Source organism: Megascapheus bottae, chromosome 1 (assembly GCF_031878675.1).
Source record: "Megascapheus bottae isolate mThoBot1 chromosome 1, mThoBot2.hap1, whole genome shotgun sequence".
In the NCBI taxonomy this organism is placed as follows: domain Eukaryota; kingdom Metazoa; phylum Chordata; class Mammalia; order Rodentia; family Geomyidae; genus Megascapheus; species Megascapheus bottae.
Genome location: NC_143509.1, coordinates 1733580 through 1752709, shown reverse-complemented (window position 1 = coordinate 1752709; position 19130 = coordinate 1733580). Strand labels below are relative to the sequence as shown.

The window sequence follows — 19130 nt, the reverse complement described above, 5'->3', positions numbered from 1 at the left end:
CCTGCAGAAAGTAAGGTAGCAATCTCTTTGAAGTTACAGACCCTGGATTTCAAAATGACCCTAAGACGAGTGACTTTCTTATCTTAGGAAGCAAGCAGCAAACAGCCACAATTTGTCGAGGCCTCTCCCTCACTGCAAGGGCCAAGAAAGTCTGGGTTCTGACTGCGGTGGAGGGAGAATCTTGGGTCTCGGTAATGCTAGGAGCCACTGATGTTTTTCAGGCTGCTCCAGCTTGCTGAGACACAGACCAGCCTTCCGCTTCTCTTTATTAGACCCCACAGCTCAGCGTTCGCAGATTCCCACACCCCACTAAATGGTTTGTTTTCTTCTTGCTTTCTGCTTTTCTACATGGTCATCTTTTCTCATTCGGAACATTTGAGGTTCTTTCATTTGAAGAATAAATGTCACTACAGTTGTCTTTTCTTCCTTTCTTTCTTTTGTCCCTCTTCCTCTGGGTCAATGGAGCAGCCGCATGGAAAGACAAAACCAAACAGGAGTCAGACACTTTCTTCTCCTGGGCTTCACAGAGGACTTGACTTTGCAGCCCGTCCTCTTTGGCCTCTTCCTGTCCATGTACCTGATCACGGTGCTCGGGAATCTGCTCCTCGTCCTGGCCACCGTCTCCGACCCCCGTCTGCACACGCCCATGTACTTCTTCCTGTGCAACCTGTCCTGGGTGGACGTCGGCTTCACCTCCACCACCGTCCCCAACATGCTGCTGAACCTGCGCACGCACAGCCAGGCCATCAGCTACGCGGGCTGCCTGGCCCAGATTTACTTCTTCATCCTGTTCGGGTGTCTAGACAATCTGCTGCTGACCGTCATGGCCTATGACCGCTATGTGGCCATCTGTCACCCCCTGCGCTACGAGGCCCTCCTGACCCCCCGGCTGTGTGAAATGCTGGCCCTGGGGTGCTGGCTGGCCAGTGCGACGGCGTCCCTTCCCGAAACCTTGACGGTGCTAAGGCTGGCTTTCAGCCCATGCGTGGCCATCCCACACTTCTTCTGTGACCTGCCCACCGTCCTGAGGCTGGCCCACTCCGACACTGTCCTCAACAGCGCCGTGCTGTACTGTGTCACCCTGGTCCTGGCTGTCGGCCCCCTGGCGGGGATCCTCCTGTCTTACTGTCACATCTTCTCCAGCCTCCTCCGCATGTCCTCCGGCCATGGCCGGCGTCGGGCCTTCTCCACCTGCGGTTCGCATCTGCTGGGGCTCTCTCTGTTCTACGGCACCGGCCTCGGGGTCTACCTCTCCTCTGCAGCCCCGGGGAACCCCCGGCTGAGCATGATGGCCTCCGTGGCCTACACCGTGGTCACCCCCATGCTGAACCCTTTCATCTACAGCCTGAGGAACAGGGACGTGAAGGGGGCCCTGGGGAGACTGCTGGCATGATGGCCTCGCTCGGGGAAGGGGCCCCGAGGGGTGGCATCCTGGTGAGGGAGTGGAGGGGCTCTGGCTGGTGAAGCCGCCAAACGCACCTGGCCATAATTTCAACTCTTGATGAGTACAACGCAGCCACTTTTCTGTGTCTTCATGACTTGGGTTTTTTTTTCATTTATATACGTATTTTAATTGCTGTATAATGTGTATACACATCACTGGGTTGGCATGTCATCCAGTACACACGCAATGTGTAACGATCCCTGGGGTTCTATGCATCTCTGCTTCATTGATCACTGGACTGAGGAGTCTCCAAATGTCTGTCTTCTTCTTTTTATTTTTTATTTTCTTGCCAATCCTGGACCTTGAACTCAGGACCTGAGCACTGTCCTTGGACTTTCTCAAGGCTAGAGCTCTACCACTTGAACCACAGCACCACTTCTGGCTTTTTTCTATGTATGCGGTACCGAGGAATCGAACCCGGGCCTTCGTGAATGCTAGGCAAGCACTCTACTACTAGGCCAAACTCCCAGCCCGTTTTTTTTTTAATGGCATACCTAATGTACTTTTTTCTATAAGATTAGCACTCTCCCACTTGAACCACAGCCCCACTATCGACTTCTTAGTGGTTAAATGGAAGTAGTCTCATGGACTTTTCTCACAGACTGACTTTGAACCCAGATCTGCATCTCCACTTCCAAAGAAGCTGTGGTTACAGGCATAGCCACCAGTGGCCAACGTGGTTCTACCCGTAAGGGTTCCAGTGCCTCACAGCAATCTGTGGCTCTAACAACTGAACCAAGTCCCTACTGCACTGGGTGATAGATCCTTCTCTGCTTATGGAAGGCATGCGTGTATTTTCATTACACTTTTTTCTGATTCCTAGGCCAGATAAGTACTCTTATTCCTGGACTGATAGGCCTTCATAAACTGTGACTGCACCGTCAGACATCTTGCTTTTAGGTAACACTGGTATGTGTATTTAAAGTTTTGCTCAGATGAAACTTTCTGCCAATCCCTTGTGAATCAGCTTTTGCATGAGCGCCCTCTTATGGTGAACCTCGGATGGGCCATTCAGTTCCTGACAGTGTCCAAGCAAAAATCCTGAATGGACCTAGGATCTGACTTCTCTTGATAAAATATTAACTTGCAAGGCTGGGAATGTGGCTCAAATGGTAGAGCGCTAGCCTTGAGCAAAAGAAGCTCAGGGACAGTAAAGAAGCTCAAGGACTGGCTAAAAAAAAAATAACTTGCAGGGCTTTGGACTGGCCAAAAAAAAGTATCAAGATCCAATCTGTAATAATAAGGTATCTTACTACACAAAATTTGGTTACAACTGGGTTACCCCTAATGAATTGATGTGGATTTTTTGTCAGTCCTGGGGCTTGAACTCAGGACTCAGGGCCTGACCACTGTCCTTGAGCTTTCTCAAGGTTGACACTCCACCACTTGAGCCACAGCACCACGTCAGGCTTTTTGTGTGTATGTGGTACTGAAGAATCAAACCCAGGGCTTTGTGCATGCTAGGCGAGCACTCTACCCCTAGGCCACGCTCCTGGCCTGAGGTGGAAATATTTTGACATGTTAGGTGGATTAAAGTCAGGGAAATATTGCCTAAATAACTTTTTCTCGCATTTTTTTCGGGGGGCGGTGAGAGTGGCCTGGGTGCTGTCCCTGATCCTCTTTGTGCTCAAGGTCAGCGATCTACACTACCACTTGAACCACAGCTCCATTTCCAGCGTTTTGCTGGTTAACTGGAGGTGAGAATCACATAGACTTTCTTGCCTGACAGGGCTTTGAACCGCGATCCCCAGATCTCAGCCTCCTGAGTAGCCAGGATGACAGGCGTGAGCCACCAAGTCTCACTTGGTTTTCTCACTGTTGTTCTACCACTTGGATCAGGCCTCCAGTCCACTTCTTTTTGAGCTGGACACTGGCTCAGAAAACAGCACGGGTATCCTAAAATATGCCTACGCTTGCATAGTGCAGAAGGATGCCTCCCTCGTGAATGGAATAATGCCTTTCCCATGAGAGCGGGTACAGTATCGGGTCCGTGTCTCCCTCCCCCCTCCCCGCCCCCATCCCCCATCTCACTTGCTTCTGCATACCTTCTCTCTCCTCTGACTTTCACACCATGTTGCGAAGAAGCATTTGGCCCTCGGCCAATGCAGTAGCCAGATGCTGCACCCACAGCTGCCAGAAGGCCTCGTTCACCTTGGCTTCACGACTTGTAAACATACCCAGTCTCAGGTAACTGGTTGCAAATCCCACTCCATTCCCTTAGCCTGTGTTTCCTCCCAGCCTTCGCTATCATACAGGGGAGAGAATTCCATGTCCACTGTACACTCACACACACACACACACACCCCTTGTGTAGCAGAGATACAGTGCTGATTTATCTCAAGAGAGAAAATCTGGGCTGTCACACTCAGATGTCCTTCCCTGCTTCTACTATTTCCTTTCCTTTCGTTTACTTTTCTTTTGTGCCAGTCCTGGGGCTTGAACTCGAGCTGGCACTGTTCCTGAACTCCTTGTGTTCAAGGAGCACAAACATTTTGTTATGTTATGAAAAAAAAAACATGAGATCTTTTCCTTTGCCCTCTTCTGCCCCAATATTCCTTGAGAAAATAAACGTGAGATGATGATTTGGTGGGGGGTGAGGGGCGTGTTAGTACTGGGGCTTGAACTTGGGGCCTGGGTATTGTCCCCAAGCTTTGTCACTCAAGGCCAGTGCTATGCCACTTGAGAAGCAGCTCCACTTCCGGCTTTATTTGGGGTGATTTCTTGGAGCTAATGAGTCTCACGGGCTTTCCTGCTTGGGCTGGCTTCGAACCTCTGATCCCAGCCACTAGAATAGCTATGGTGACAGGTGTGAGCTACCAGCACCCAGCTGAGCCTCCCTTCTTTCCCTAAACCCAAAGCAAATGTCTCCCCTTCCTCCTTGCTCAGCCCTCCATCAAGTGTGTCATAAGGCCGGAGAGGAAAGGAGACGCTGGGCTTCGTGCATTCCTGCTCCTTTATCTCAGTTCCCCTCCCTCCCCGAACAACACAGGCAGAGCACGTGCGTTCTGCGCAAGGTCAGTGGGGTGTCACCAGTCCCCTGGGCCCCCCGCCCCGCCCCCTCCCTGCCTGCCCCAGTGGCCTGGCACAAAGCCCCTCACATGGCGCTCTCGTGCCCGCCCCGGCCCCTGGACGCCCCTTTTTCTTGTGCCATGAGGGACTTGTAGGGCTTGCCCAGGCTGGGGAGCGTGAGCTCGGCTTCCTGCAGATCCAGCTCCTGCTGAGACAGGTGCTCCACCACGGCAGCCCCGATCGAGTCCCCCAGCACGTTGGTCACGGTGCGAAGACGGTCGCTGGTGGAAGACAGACGGAAGCCATTGTCCACGGAGGACCAAGCAGGATCACCAGGAGACAGAGGGCCGAGGGGAGCACAGCAGGGAGGCAGGGGAGCCATGCCCCATCTCCTGAGCAAGGCCTTCTCCCCCTCTGCCCTCAGCGTGCCTTCTTTTTATTTTTGTCAGCCACGGAGCTTGAACTCGGGACCCGAGCTCCTCAACTCAAGGCTGGTGCTCTACCACTAAGTGCCACAGCTCCATTGCTGGCTTTCTGGTGCTTTGTTGGAGATAAGAGTCTCAGGGACTCTCCTGCCCAGGCTGGCTTTGAACCTCGATCCTCAGATCTCAGCCTCCTGAGTAGCTGAGATGACAGGCATGAGCCACCGTGCCCGGCTCAGGCAGGGACATCTGTGAGACTCGGATCTCCTCTCAACGAACCACTTTAAACAACAACGAGGAGGAGGAGGAGCAGGAGGAGGAGGAGGAGGAGGAGGAGGAAGTCAGAAGTGGAGCTGTGGCTCAAGTGCTAGAGCACGAAGTCTTGAGCACAAAGCTCACAGGCAGTGTCCCGAGTTCAAGCCTGCTGCTCTGCCCATACGGGACGCTTCGAGAAGGAGCTGCTCTGGCTGATGAAGAAAGCTCTCCCTACTTGCCCCGACCCATCCAGCCCCCTGGGGTCCCCGGCTGGGGCTTCCAGAACTCTCCGAAGACCCTGTGGCCGGCCACGCCACGCGAGAGCTCTCTCCTCACTGGGTCACACCAAGAAAGCGAGGGTGGGAATGAAGAGAGGGAAGGCGTCATGGGATGCCCGGCCCCGGGCACTCACAGAAACCAGTCCACGGCGATGATGAGCGTGATGTCCTCTGTGGGGAGGCCCACGGACGTGAGCACGATCACCATGGTGACGAGGCCGGCCTGGGGGATGCCCGCCGCCCCCACGCTGGCTGCCGTGGCTGTGATGCTGGAAGTGCAAAGGAAGCGAGGATCAGGACGTGAGGGGCGCGGCGAAGGGATCCCCTCCATCGGGTGACCTCATAGCACCAAGGAGAAGACAAGCGAGAACCCAGAAGATGGCAGACTCAGGGATGCAGAGCATAAAGTGGCGTGGTGATTTGTGGTGGGGGGGAGGTTCAGGGATAGGGAGGTTGGGGGGAGGGGAAAGGGGGAGAGCTGGGTCCAAGGGTGACAAATTTCAGGCACAAAATGACTAAGTCCTAGGGATCTCATGAGCAGTACGGCAGCCAGTTAATCATGGTGGCTGTGGAGCTAAAGTTTCCAAAAAGAGTAGAACAGAAAAGTGCTCCAAACAAAAAAAGACTGAAGAAAGCGAGAAAGAGGGAGGGGAAAAGGGAGGGAGGGAAGAAGGGGAGAGGGAGGGAAGAAAAGAAGGAGGAAAGGAAGAAGGGAGGAAGGAAAGGACAGAGGAAGGAAGGAGGGAGGAGAGAAAGATAATTATATGGTGATATAAAAATTGACGGGCTTGATGCAGAAATCACTTTTCAATGTGCACGTCTCTCAGGCCATGTGACACACCTAAATCTCCACAGTGTGCCCCAGTTACCCCTCCCCGTGGCTGACGGGAGGTGAGAAGGAGCAGACGTTTCAATGGATTGTTTCACTGGAGGCCGGGACATCTGCATTAAGTCAGCTCTGGAGTGCATTTCTTGCTCAATTTAAAAAAATAAAAAAAATCTGAGCTGAGTACTGGTGGCTCACACCTGTAATCCTAGCTACTCAGAAGGCTGAGATGTGAGGATCCTCGTTCAAAGCCAGCCCAGGCAGAAAAACCCCCGTGAGACTCTGATCTCCAATGAACCACCCCAAAACCAGAAGTGGTGCCCTGGCTCAAGTGGGAGAGCCATAACCTCAAGCACAAAGAGTTTCAGGATGGCACCCAGGCCCTGAGTTCAAGCCCCAGGACCAATCCAAAAGAAAAAGAAAAAGAAAAACCTGTTCTGTTTTGAGCTTTAAATAATTTACTGACAGCATTCGCCTAAACATAAGTGGGTTCGATCCTCCAAACTGAAGTAAAACAATTAATTAATTAATTAATTAATTAATAGCAAGGACCCCCCCCCCCCAGGTCTCACCTGATTGTGGTGATCTGGCCCAGATTGAGCTCATAGTTGTTGACTTGGGCAATGAAGATGGCGGCCAGGGCCTCGTACAGGGCAGTGCCATCCATGTTGACTGTGGCACCGACGGGCAACACAAACCTGGTGATGCGCCGGTCCACGCCCAGGCCTTCCTCCAGGCAGCGGAAGGTGATGGGCAGAGTGGCAGAGCTGCAGGGGGGAGGCGACAAGAGAAAGGGAAAGGGAAGGAGAGAGGAGACAGAAGGAAAGGGGGAGAAGAGAGAGAGGGAAAGAGAAGAGGGGGGCAGAGAGGAGGGGAGGAGAGAGAGCAGCAGTGGGACAAAGGAGGACTCCCACAACAGAATGGAGACAGCCAGGTCAGACCTGGGGCGGGAGGCCGAGAGCAAGCGGGCAGCCCCGTGACCCCCAAGCCTCAGGAGCTGAAGGCCCAGAGCGCCAAGCCACGGATGGCTCCCGTCCTGGACAGCAAGCTCCCACCCGTAGGGCAAACCGCAGGGTGTGGGCCTGGCAGTGGGGGCTCACATAGGGCATCTGGGCGAAGCCAGCCCCTGGGCACCCAAGTCCAGCCAGGCTCCTGATCTCCAATGAACCGCCAAAAAGCCAGAAGTGGCTGGCGCTGTGGTTCCAGTGGTCGAACGTCAGCCTGGCTGGAGTGGCCGCGGAGGGGCAGGGGCCTGCCCTACCTGGAAGAGGTGCCCATGGCGGTGATCAGGGCCTGGAGCAGGCCCCCGATGAAGGGGAAGGGGTTCCGGTGGGTGACCAGGAAGTAGATGAGGGGCAGGACGCCGCCGGCGTGGAGGAACAGGCCCACGATAACCGTCAGCGTGTACATGCCCAGCTGACCGCCCAGGACCGCCATGTCTTCCATCTCCAGGATCTTCCCGGCAATCAGGAACAGGATGCCCACGGGCGCGTACCTGGGCGAGCCACGGGCCTGTGAGGCCTGGGTGTCCCAGCGAGCGGGCTCGGGGGCAGCGCCCCCACTTTCCACTCCCCCCCCACACACACACACACTCGCTCCTGCACACTCACAAACAGCAGCGGGGTCACAGCTCAGATCTAACGTCCCCCAACGTCTGCCGGTCCCCCAGCGCAGTGGTGTTCGGAGACAGGGGCTTTCGGGGGTGATGGGATTCTGAGTGCCCTGATCACACCCAGGAACGAGGGGTGAGCAGCTGGATGAGCCCCACGGGCAGTGTGCACACTACAGCAAGTGGAGGCCAGTTAGAGGAAGCAGGTCACGGCAGAGGGGGAGGGAATGGCTTTGTGGGTTATATCTTGTCCCCAGGGCCTTCCTTCTACGTGTGTGTGTGTGTGTGTGTGTGTGTGTGTGTGTGTGTGTGTCTACATCATCACAGTGAACCGTCCATGTGCACGTTCACAAAAGTGGATATTCAGTGGCTCACGCTTGGCTTCCCAAAACACCCGGGAGGTGGAGATCTGGGGATCAAGATTCGAAGCCAGCCAGGGCAGGAAAGTCTGTGAGACTCTAGCAGCCAAAAGCCTAAAGTGGAGCTGTGGGTCAAGTGGGAGAGCACCCATCTAGCAAGGCTGATTCAGACCCTGGTACTGCAAAGAAAAATGAAGAATGCCAGAGCATGTTAGAATGAGCGTAGAGGAAGTGAAGGCATGAGCTAGGCGATACACACGGGAATAAATGAACTAACTCCTTTGTCCCGCTCCACTTCTGTGAGCACAGGGTGAACAAATGTACCCACGAGACACCATCTTGAAAATGAACGCTAGAAAGCTGGACACCAGTGGCTCACGCCTGTCATCCTAGCTACTCAGGAGGCTGAGATCTGAGGATCGAGGTTCAAAGCCAGCCTGGGCAGGAAGGTCCATGAACCACCCAAAAACCGGAAGTGGCACCGTGGCTCCAAGTGGTAGAGCACTAGCCTTGAGCTGAAGAGCTCAGGGACAGCGCCCAGGCCCTGAGTTCAAGCCCCACATCCGACCAAAAAAAGAAGAAATGGACACACAGATGAATGAGACGCCATGCAACGACATGAAGCACTGCCAAGTATGAATGAATGCACGAATGCTTTCATGAAGGAATGACCTGGTAAGTAAATTAACCAACGGAGAGACACGTGACTGTGGCCGAATCTCCCCAGTCACCCTTCGGCATCCTCCATGCGGCCTGACTGGCCCCTTCCTCCGGCTCTATTACCAGCCCCGCCCCCGGGCACCACCAGCCCAGCCCCCACTCACCAGATAATAATGCCCACCAGTCTCATGATGGCCTCGTTGAGGCTGTCGAAGAAATCCCTGAGCACGCGGCCCTTGTGTTTCATGCCCCCGATGACGAGCCCAAAGGCCACGGAGAAGACTACCAGGCCCAGGGCATTGATGCCACTGGCGGAGCCGGGCACGGGCACGGTCTCCTCGAAGGTGAGCATCTCCTGCAGCGTGCCCAGGGCCCTCGTCACGTTCTCCACCACGCTGCTCTCATTCTCTGCCGAGGACAGGGGCGCTGCAGAGGCCCCCGGCTCCGACCCGTTCTCAGTTCTCACCACCGTCCTGGTGACCACCCGCGTGCTGTACTGAGTCTTGAACTGAAAGGCGGGGAGGTCGGCCCACATTTAGCACCGTGGATGTCGCAGGGAGGTCACAACCCCCCCTCTCCTCCTCCCCCAGAGATCGGAGAGAGCGAAGGAATGATTTGATTCGATGGAGGCACAGGAGAGAGGGGTGAATGGACCACAATATACAGACTCCCCCAAAAGCTAAAGATCCCCCAACCCCTTCTCCCCCTCACGTCCTCCCCTCCCTCCAGCTCCTCCAGAATGAAAGCAAGCTCTTCCCCTGACCTGTTTGAAGCAGGCCTCCACGAGGTTGGGCGGAAACATGTTCCTGCGGGGAAATAACGAAGGAGGGAAGGCGCTTAGACCTTGGAAGGGAGCCCTGAGCTGTGACTCAGCTTCCCCTCAGTAACAACGAAGGCATTCCTCCCTGCAGGCCTGTCCCGAACCCTACAAAGACCCACCACGGAGCTGCACGCGTGTCCCCATTTTTACACGGGAAGAAACAGATGCTCAGAGAACTTGTATCCCTTACCCAGCGTGGAGCCACGGGGTATTCTGTGACAGCCACGGGGATCAGGCGAAGACAAACCTGAGACCCGGTGCTACATGAACCCCTTCACGACAGCCCTGCCGTGTCTCCGAGCTTCCATGCACACACACAAACCCCCACACCAATGGTGTCGCACAACCAAGCAGCGTTCCTAAACCCTTCCAACTCGGAAGCCCTGGGCCAACAGCAGCTGTCCCCACCATGGCGCCTCCCTCCGGGGGAAAAAGATCCAGCAGGCAGCAGCTATCTCCCCGAGGGTGCTGTGTTCTCTGGAGAACGACCCTGGGGTCCCCGTGTCCCCAGTCTGTCCCCAGGCACAGGCTGTCACCTGACCAAGTCCATGAAGGCGTCAGCCGTGGGGATGGTCTCGATGCGGCCCTCGCGGTGCAGCCCCTCCTTGGAGCCCTTGCCCGGGTGGATGATGGTGACCATGAGAATGCCGATGAAGACAGCGATGACCGTCGTCACCATGTAGTACACGGCGGCCCGCATCCCCATCCGCCCTGTGGCCTTGTTGTCCAAAGACGCCATGCCTGGAAGACAGGCGGGACGGTGGTGGAGGACCGTGATCCCCCTGTCACACCGGCTTCCTGGCCGGGACGGCAGGCGGGAATTACCAGGCCTGGCTTGCTCGCACAGACGTGGAGGGGGGGAGGTTTCACGAAGTTGTTTGGGTGTGTGTGTGTGTGTGTGTGTGTGTGTGTGTGTGTGTTTTCCCCAACGCTAGCCTTGACTCTCCATCTTCTTCGTCTCGGATAGGATGGCAGGCAGAAGCCAGCATGTGTGGCTCACCCCGTTCTTTTTTTTTTCTTTTTTTGCCAGTAGTCCTGGCACTTGAGCTCAGGGCCTGGGCACTGTCCTGGGGCATTTCTCAAGGCTAGCACTCTACCACTTGAGCCACAGCTCCACTTCTGGCTTTTCCTGTGTATGTGGTACTGAGGAGTAGAACCCGGGTCTTCGTGCATGCTAGGCAGGCATGCTACCACTAGGCCAAACGCCCAGCCCACAGTGGGTATTTCTGACACTCTGCCCCAATACTCTTCACCAACCTGGCGTACCCATCCTTCAGCTGCTATGAGTGCTGGCTGGTAAGAACTCAGACTGCCTCCTTCTCGTGACAGTTGCCCTGAGCACAGCAGCCACTGCTTCCGCAGAAAGCCTCCCCAAACAGCCAATCCCCTACAGCCAGTGTAGGGGTTCCAAGGCTCATGCCCCCCAGGCGCCCTGCAACTCACGCCTGTAAGCCTAGCCGCTCAGGAGGCTGGGATCTGAGGATCAAAGCTGGCAAGGGCAGGAAAGTCCATGAGACCCTTCTCTCCAAATAAGCAGCAAAAAGCCGGAAGTGGAACTGTGGTTCAAGTGGTAGAGTGCTAGCCTTGAGCAGTGGAGCCCAGGGACAGTGCTCCAGGACTATCTCACAAAAAGGCCAACTCCTTTTGATGCAGGTGTAGACAATCTCCCCAGGCAGAGAGGCAGGGGTGCTTCTGAACCCACATCCCTCACCAAATCCTGCTTCCATCACCTCCTCATGGGTCCCCCCCAAATATCCCATCAACCTCTCCTTCTAGGGAGCTCCACCCAAGAAGCCACTCTGGGCCCTTCATTTCTGTCGTCAAATCCAGAACTCAGCCAAGTGCTACTAAAGGAACCCAGCCTGACCCACTTCTTGTTTTGTTTTTTTTTTTTAATAAATAAAGATTTATTGGAATTCCAGAATGTTCATCTGGGCTGGGAGTTTGGCCTAGTGGTAGAGTGCTTGCCTAGCATGCACAAAGACGTGGGTTCGATTCCACAATACCACATCATAGAAAAAGCCAGAAGTGGTGCTGTGGCTCAAGTGGTAGAGCTCTAACCTTGAGAAAGTCCAAGGACAGTGCTCAGGCCCTGAGCTCAAGCCCGACAACTGGAAAAAAAAAGAAAGAAAGAAAGAGTAAAAAAGAACCAGCGGTGATTGAATCACTGCTATGGAGATCAGTGGGCTATCTAGCGCTCTAGAGAAAATGCTTACAGAGCCCTGCATAATCCATCCAACCTCCCAGCTCACCCCCTGCTCTCCATCCTGGAACCTCCATCTCACTCACGTCCTCTTCATCCCACCACCAACCCCACATTCCAACCAGCTTCCCTGACTGGCCCTCCCTCCCCAGCCTTTCTCCCCGCTCTGGCTAAACCTGAGCCTCTAAGGAGAAGTACAGGAGAGTTACTGAGGCAAGCGGGGTGTGGATGGCATTAGGACTTGGATGGGAAGGGACCCCAAGCTCAGGCCAAGGACAGGAGGCACCGAGGTGTGAAAGGAATCCGAGGCGGGATGGTGGCTAAGCCTTGGAGGCCAACACTGGCCCACCTTTACTCACCGGTGACCAGACTGGAGACAATGAGAGGCAGGACCAGCATCTGCAGCATTCTCATCAGAAGCTCGCCGGGAAAGGAGAAGTATTTGATTTGGCGGTAGGTGAGCTGGTACGGGCGCAGGGCAAATGCCAGGCTGACTCCTACAGCCAGAAGAAGGTATGCAAGGAGCAGAGAATGGGTGATTCAGGCCCAGGAAGGCTCCTTCCATCCTGAGAATGGTTCACACGGGCGTGGCGGTTGGAGAAACATCGTGTGTGTGTGTGTGTGTGTGTGTGGTAAATGCAAACACTGCAGAAATGCATGCATGTGGTGGGTGTCTACGGCACACGCCTGTCATCCTAGCTACTCAGGAGAGCTGAGATTTGGGGCTCTCAGTTCAAAGCCAGCCCAGGGAAGGAAAGTCTGTAAGATTTTTATCTCCTGTTAATGGTCAAAAAAAAAAATCCAGAAGTGGAGCTGTGGTTCAAGTGGTGGAGCAAAGGCCTTGAGTTCAAGCAGCAAGTACGAGAAAAGGGAGAAAGTCATTTGCTTTCTAGGATGTGAGAAACCAGACATGACATTCAATGCACCTGTGCGGGGACTCTGACTGCCAATCAGAGATGAGCCAGTGGGAAGTCCCGCCCACCACCGCTGAAGAAGAGGGAGAAGTCCCGCCCTCCCCCAGCAACAAGGAACTCCGGGATCCTTCACGCCGCCCGCAGGAAGTCCCGCCCCCGAGCGACCCAGCTCACCAATGACGACGGCGCTGACCGTGAGCAGGATGAAGGCGTTGCGGCGCAGGGAGCGGCACACGTGCTCGCGGGTGGTGGTCTGCAGGCGCAGGCGCATGCGCAGTGCTCGCCGCTGCAGGCCCTCGCGCGTCCGCCGCAGCCAGCCCGCCCGGCCGAGGCGCGGGCCGCTCTCCCGCAGGAACAGGCTGTTGCCGTGGCTGCTCATGGTCTCTCTGCGGGGGACACAGGAGCCCGGGTGTCTGGTGAGGGAGGAGGAAAGACAAAATGGGAGGAAGATGGGGGAGGATGGGGCGGAAGAGACGACGCCTGAGACCCTGGCCTGAGGTTCCGAGGTCACCGCACATCCGGGCGACTGCGACTCCCAGGCCTGCGGCATCCCAGCCGGGTGTGTGTGGCGGGCCCGGAGGGAGCCCCGGGAGGATGGCGGCGGAGGCCGGTCCCCAGCCCCGGCCTGCGGGGCCCCACTGCCCGCCCGGTCCTCCCCAGCCGGGGAGGCGGACCGCGGGTGCTCGGTCCGCGCATGCGCGCCCCCTGCACCCCCAGCCAGCAGCAGAGACCCCAGGTCCCGCCTTGGCGAAGCCTTGCTCGAGGCCGGCGCTCGGCCCTGCTTGAGCTTCTGGGGGTTCATTAAGGAGCCTGCCCAGGCTGGCTTCAGACCGGGATCCTCAGATCTCAGCCAAAGGCTTTTATCTGCATTTACCTATCTTGAGGGGGGGAGAATACACACACAGATATCCAACATAGAACTCTTAGATCACTGCTCAAAACGTTGTGCTTTCCACAGGCATTAAATAGAAGGAATTAGCAGAAACTAAAAACTTGCCTATCTATTTTACCGGCTCTACACCTCAAACATATAGGAGAGCTCGGAAATTGTGACTTTTCATGGATCTGAGGAACGTTCCCTTTCATAGACCACTTCCATAATCTTAAAATTATATTTTACTACTGCGTTGATTCCAAGGTAAATACAAGCACGGCGTGGTGGCACATACGTGTAATGCTAGCATTCAGGAGGCTGAGACAGGAAGACCATGACTGTAGCAAGATCCTGCCTCAGAAAGAGAGAATTTGGCTAACCAGCATATTCTAAGAAATCACAGCTCAGAGCCAGGAGGGTAGCCTAGCGGTGGAGTGCTTGTCGAATGAATATCCATGAAGCCCTGGTTCCGCATACACAGAAAAAGCAGAAGTGGTGCTGTGGCTCAAATGGTAGAGCGCTAGTCTTGAGAAAGCCCAAGGACGGTGCTCAGGACCATCCAAGCCCCAGGCCTGGAAAAAAAAAATCCCAACTCCCCCAAACCACCTCCCACCTCCAGGGCCTGAATTCTTTCCATGGGACAGCTAGGAGGTACAGTTGCTTTCCTGGCACTATTCTTTTCTAATCGTCTCACCAACCCTTCCCAAAGGTCTGACTGTCTTCCTTCCTTCTTTCCTTTGAGCACTGGCAGCTCATTCTGTAACCATAGCTACTCTGGAGGCTGTGATCTGAAGATTTGTGGTTCCCAGGCAGATCTCCAAAACTCTTACCCAGGGATAGAACCTGAGCCCTGAGTTCAAGCCCCAGAACCACATACACACACACACAATGAAAATTAAAAACCTGCTGGCCCTCAGCCTAGAGGAAAGCACACCTGCGCTCTGTACTTCACACCCTCGTTCCCCTGGTAGCACTGGCACAGGGCTGGCACTGTGGATGAGAGAGCTGAGTGCATCTGTCTCAGAACAGTCCATGGGGGCCACAAACGAAACATTAAATATTGATGATGAAAAAACAGAAACCTGGTCTGGGAGTTTGGCCTAGTGGTAGAGTACTTGCCTAGCATGCACAAAGACCCCAGTTTGATTCCTCACTACCACACACATAGAAAAAGCTGGAAGTGGTGCTGTGGCTGGAGTGGTAGAGCTCTAGCCTTGAGAAAGCCCAAGGACAGTGCTCAGGCGCTGAGTTCAAGCCCCAGGGCTGGTCAAAAAAAAAAAACTAAAAGAAAAACAACCCACTGGAACTTGTGATCCCAGCACTTTGGGAGGTGGAGATTCGGCTCAGGTGGAGGCCAGCCAGGGCCATAAAAGAAGTTTACATAAAAGACTCTGCCTTACATAAGTGCCTGAGCATGATGGAGCATGCGTGGTATCCCTGCTACCAGAGGAATGCAATGACTGGACACAGGTGAGAGGCTCACAGGATGAGCAGCAGAGAGGGTATAAGACAAGACTGTCTAGTAAATGACAGGAAAGAGGACTGGGGCATAGCTCAAGTGGTACAGAATGGGTCCAGCAAGCACAAGGCCCTGAGTTCAAACCCTGGTAACATCAGCCTGTCTCAGTCCTGTCTGTGTTACTGTAAATATAGAATTTATAAATTGTCAAACATAATGTTCAGAGCCTGGCACTGGCGGTTCACATCTGTAACCCTAACTACTCAGGAGGCTGAGATCTAAGGAACTGTTTGAAACCAGCCTTGGGGAGAAAAGTCCATGAGCTTTATCTCCAATGAACCACCAAAAAGCAGAAGTGGAGCTGCGGTTCAAGTGGTAGGAGCACTAGCCTTGAACAAAAGAAGCTGCAAGAGGACTGGGAAGATGGCTTTGGACCTAGCATGCATGAAGCCCTGGGTTTGATTCCGCAGTACCGCACACACGGAAAAAGTTGGAAGTGGCGCTGTGGCTCAAGTGGTAGAGTGCTAGCCTTGAGTAAAAGTTCAGTGCCCAGGCCCTGAGTTCAAACCCCAGCATACATACACACACATACAAGTATGTACGTGTATACATATGTATGTATATACACACATATATATAATACATGTGTCACTTTTCTCATTCTAAATTGACATTCATTGTACCTGTTTATGGAGTAGTGTGCTCATTCAAACCATGAACACAGTAGATAATGATCAAGTCAGAGTAAAGGGGGCTTTCTCGTGGGGGGGCTGGGAACCTCAGCCCCCCACTGAATTGTAGAGCACAGGGAAGTAGGCCTAAAACCCCTCCGTGGATTAGAATCTTCCCTGGCCGCTTTCTCTTCTACAGCTCCCACATCAGTGAAAACGTGCAGGGCTTGGTGTGGGCCAAGCTGAAAAAGAGTATTTTTTTTAAATGTAATACCAGATTTGAAGTTGTTTTCCCTGGAATTTGCCATCCACCTGGGTTTTCCTGCCTCTCTCTTACCCTGAGCTCTGGCGCCCTACCACTCGAGCCACACCTCGGCTTCTGGCTTTTGGGGGGCTCCCTGGAGAAGAGTCTGAGGGGACTTTCCCGCCCGGGCTAGCTTCGAACCGCGATCCGCAGGTCTCAGTCGCTGGAGTCACAGGTGTGAGCACCAGCCCGGCTTGGAAATCCGGACTCACTGACCTGGGCGCCTACAGCTCAGTCACCCGACAGTCTCCAGACCCCCGGGGTGCGCAGCGCCTGGGGCTCTGGTGAGGGTTAGGGAAGAGCCCGGGCGGGCGTGGCAGCCACCCTGCCCTCGGCTGGGCCCCAGAGACAGCTGTGTGGGCTTCAGGTCGGGGTTCGGGTGGGGCTCAGGCCTCTCCTGCCCCGAGGTCCGGGGACGCCAGGTACCCGGGGATGGGAGGGGGACGCGGACAGCCACACACCGCCTTCGGAAAACGCCAGTGCCCGCTGGCCGTCCACGGCCCACCGCACTCGTCCACGGCCCCTCGCTGGCAGAGACTGGCACACGCCGGGTCACACACACCCAATGCACACACACATGCCCAATGCACACATACACCCGTGCACACACGCCCGTGCACACACACACACACAATGCACACATACACCCGTGCACACACACGCCCGTGCACACACACACACCCGTGCACACATGCCCAGTGCACACACACCCGTGAACACACGCCCGTGCACACACACGCCCAATGCACACACACCCAATGTGCACACACACACCCGTGCACACACGCGCCCCAGGCGCGCCTTTGCCTCCGCGTGCGCCCCCGCGCACTCGTCCACGGCCCCGCGCGACCCCAGCGCCTCCCGCCGCATCGGACGCTGACCGGCGGCCCCGAGCGCACGCGCGTACTCAGGCACTGAACTTCCCCCGGGCAGGCGCATCCTCACGGAGCGCAGCCACGGCCCTCCAGGAAGGCAGCCCGGCTCCGGGGTCCACTCACACGCGCACACACACACATGCACCCAAGCACACGCGCAGCCCCGGCCCGGCGGGGAAGGGGATGGAGACGCGCGGCGGGCCGAGACCGGGGAGGGAGGAGCGGAGACCGAGGCCCGCCCGCCCGGGGCCGGGAGACCCGCACTCACCAGCCGTGGAGCGGAGCGGCCGGGGCGGCCTCGCGCTGCGCCCGCGCGGCTGCCGGGGCCGCGGGAACCCGCCGGGGACCGTGGGGCGCTGGCTGGCGCGGAGCCGGGACGCGCGCGCTGTGCAGCCGGCGGGATCGGGGCCGGCCTGAGCTCACGTGGGCGCGGGGCGCCGCGGGAGGGCGCGGGATCCCTGCGGGACGCCCCCCGCCCCCGCCCGGCGCGGAGCTGGGGGGCCGCGCGCTGGGAGAGGCGGGCGCGGGGGCGGCGCGGGGCGCGGAGGCGGGCGCGGGGCCTGGGGCGCAGCCTCCGCCCCGCCCTCCCGGGCCCCCGCCCCTCCTCCGCGGGCCCCGGGGTCTGCAGCCCGCCCGAGCCCTCCGTCTCGGGCATGCGGGGGCCCAGGGCTCGGCGTGTGCGCACGCGTGCCAGCCGGTCCTGCGGGGCTTCGAACCGCCATCCTCCGCCCTCGGCCTCCTGAGTGGCTGCGATGGCGGGCGTGAGCCCCGCTCTGATTTCTTCTGCCCTCTGCCCTGGTCCCTGGTGGGAGTCGCCAGCTTCCTCTTAAAACAGGAGGGGACAAAAGAGGCCAAGGCGAGGGCCACGCCTTCACGGGGGATGGAGTCCCCTGGTCTGTGGGTGTCACCCAGCCCAGGTCCTCTGTGACCCCCAGCTCCAGCCAGTGGACCCCCCACCCCCACCGTCCCGGGAGAGCACCAGGCTGCAAGTTGGGCCTGAACCTGGGCTGAGCCACGCGGAGAAGAGCCTGACATGGAAGAACCAGGCTAATTCCTCTGTGGGTAGCGCTCCCTGTCAATTAATTAGGGCAGAGTTAGCCCGCGGCATCCCCGACACCCCCAGAGTCATTAAGGGAAAGTGGGGGGGGGCTCTCATTTCGATCTAGCTGCTTCCCGGCTGTTCCCAGGGGCCCCTGGGTGCAGGGGAGCTGGCGTGAGAGAGAGAGTGGCAGCTCTAGGGGGCTGGTGTGAGCCATGTCAGGCCAGTGGCCAGGGGAAGACCAAGTGTGAGCAGGAGCGGGTGAGGTGGCTCTCGCCTGTCACCCCAGCTACTCAGGAGGCTGAGATCTGAGGATCGCAGTTCAATGCCAGCCCAGGCACTAAAGTGAACCCCCCCCCCAAAAAAAATCCAGAAGTGGAGCTGTGGCTCAGGTGGTAGTGGTGCCCAGCCTTGAGTGAGAAGAGCTCAGGGACAGCACCCAGGCCCTGAATTCAAGCTCCAGGACTGGCACAGAAAGGAGGTGTGGGGGGGGGGGTCACTGGGAAATAAGCCAGGCACAGAAAGGCAAGTGGAAACCTGGCTCCTGCGTGGTTATCTACCACTGTTCTCACAGATTCTCACAGAGGGAGACAATCAAGAGCTCAGCATGGCTACCAGAGACCCAGAAGGGGCCGGGCAGAGAAGCCAGGAAGGGAGTGCAAGGACAGAATTCCGAGAGAGGCCGGAGTTCTGAGCTCCACTCCCCACAGTAGTAGAGATGACAGTGATGGAACGCGTATTCCAAAAAAAATAGCCCGAAATGGCAGTGTTAGAAACCTTGTGGGTCACTGTGGATACCTACCGAGGTAGGGCTCCTTCCTCTTAATACTCGTCATCTGTGCAGGTTAAAAAACAATAACTAACATTTTTAAATAATAATCATTAATAAAACAGAAACCTAAAAGAGAAATGAGCCAGGCTGCCGAACGGCTCACACCTCGAATCCTAATTACTCAGGAGGCTGAGATCTGAGGATCCCGCCAGCTCAGGCAGGAAAGTCTGTGAGACTCTTAACTCCAGTGAGACAGCAAAGGGCTGGAAATGGAGCTGTGGCTAAAGCAAGTGGTAGAGCACTAGCATTAAGCAAAAATAAATTAACTAAGGGACAG

The 19130-nt window shown here is 56.2% G+C and overlaps 2 protein-coding genes across 3 annotated transcripts; one reads left to right on the top strand and one right to left on the bottom strand.

Moving 5' to 3' along the window:
* The first annotated feature begins 449 nt into the window (after nucleotides 1–449).
* LOC150067876 (olfactory receptor 7C2-like) lies at nucleotides 450–1393 on the top strand. Its single transcript, XM_090332417.1, has one exon. The coding sequence runs from the start codon at nucleotides 473–475 to the stop codon at nucleotides 1391–1393; it is 921 nt and encodes a 306-aa protein (XP_090188543.1). The 5' UTR covers nucleotides 450–472.
* Nucleotides 1394–4383: 2990 nt separating this feature from the next.
* Slc1a6 (solute carrier family 1 member 6) lies at nucleotides 4384–17354 on the bottom strand. Of its 2 annotated transcripts, XM_090335805.1 has the most exons (10): nucleotides 17251–17354; nucleotides 12974–13212; nucleotides 12245–12382; nucleotides 10219–10423; nucleotides 9626–9668; nucleotides 9027–9370; nucleotides 7496–7729; nucleotides 6807–7001; nucleotides 5543–5677; nucleotides 4384–4734 (listed from the first exon to the last, which is right to left on the bottom strand). In XM_090335805.1, the coding sequence occupies exons 2-10, from the start codon at nucleotides 13176–13178 to the stop codon at nucleotides 4539–4541; spliced, it is 1695 nt and encodes a 564-aa protein (XP_090191931.1). In that variant the 5' UTR covers nucleotides 13179–13212; nucleotides 17251–17354; the 3' UTR covers nucleotides 4384–4538. The 2 variants fall into 2 exon arrangements, with proteins under 2 accessions (XP_090191931.1, XP_090191921.1); XM_090335795.1 differs by lacking the exon at nucleotides 17251–17354 and having other exon boundaries at nucleotides 12974–13385.
* Between the last annotated feature and the right edge of the window lie 1776 nt (nucleotides 17355–19130).

What these genes read in the sequence shown, in the direction of transcription:
- LOC150067876 (XM_090332417.1), top strand. Translation starts at nt 473, where the DNA reads ATGGAAAGACAAAACCAAACAGGAGTCAGACACTTTCTTCTCCTGGGC.
- Slc1a6 (XM_090335795.1), bottom strand. Translation starts at nt 13,349, where the DNA reads ATGCCGCAGGCCTGGGAGTCGCAGTCGCCCGGATGTGCGGTGACCTCG. An exon ending in GGTCAGCGCCGTCGTCATTG is followed by an intron (nt 12,383 to 12,973) that starts GTGAGCTGGGTC and finishes TTCTGGCTGTAG; the next exon opens with GAGTCAGCCTGGCATTTGCC. An exon ending in GGCCAGATCACCACAATCAG is followed by an intron (nt 5,678 to 6,806) that starts GTGAGACCTGGG and finishes TTGCACTTCCAG; the next exon opens with CATCACAGCCACGGCAGCCA.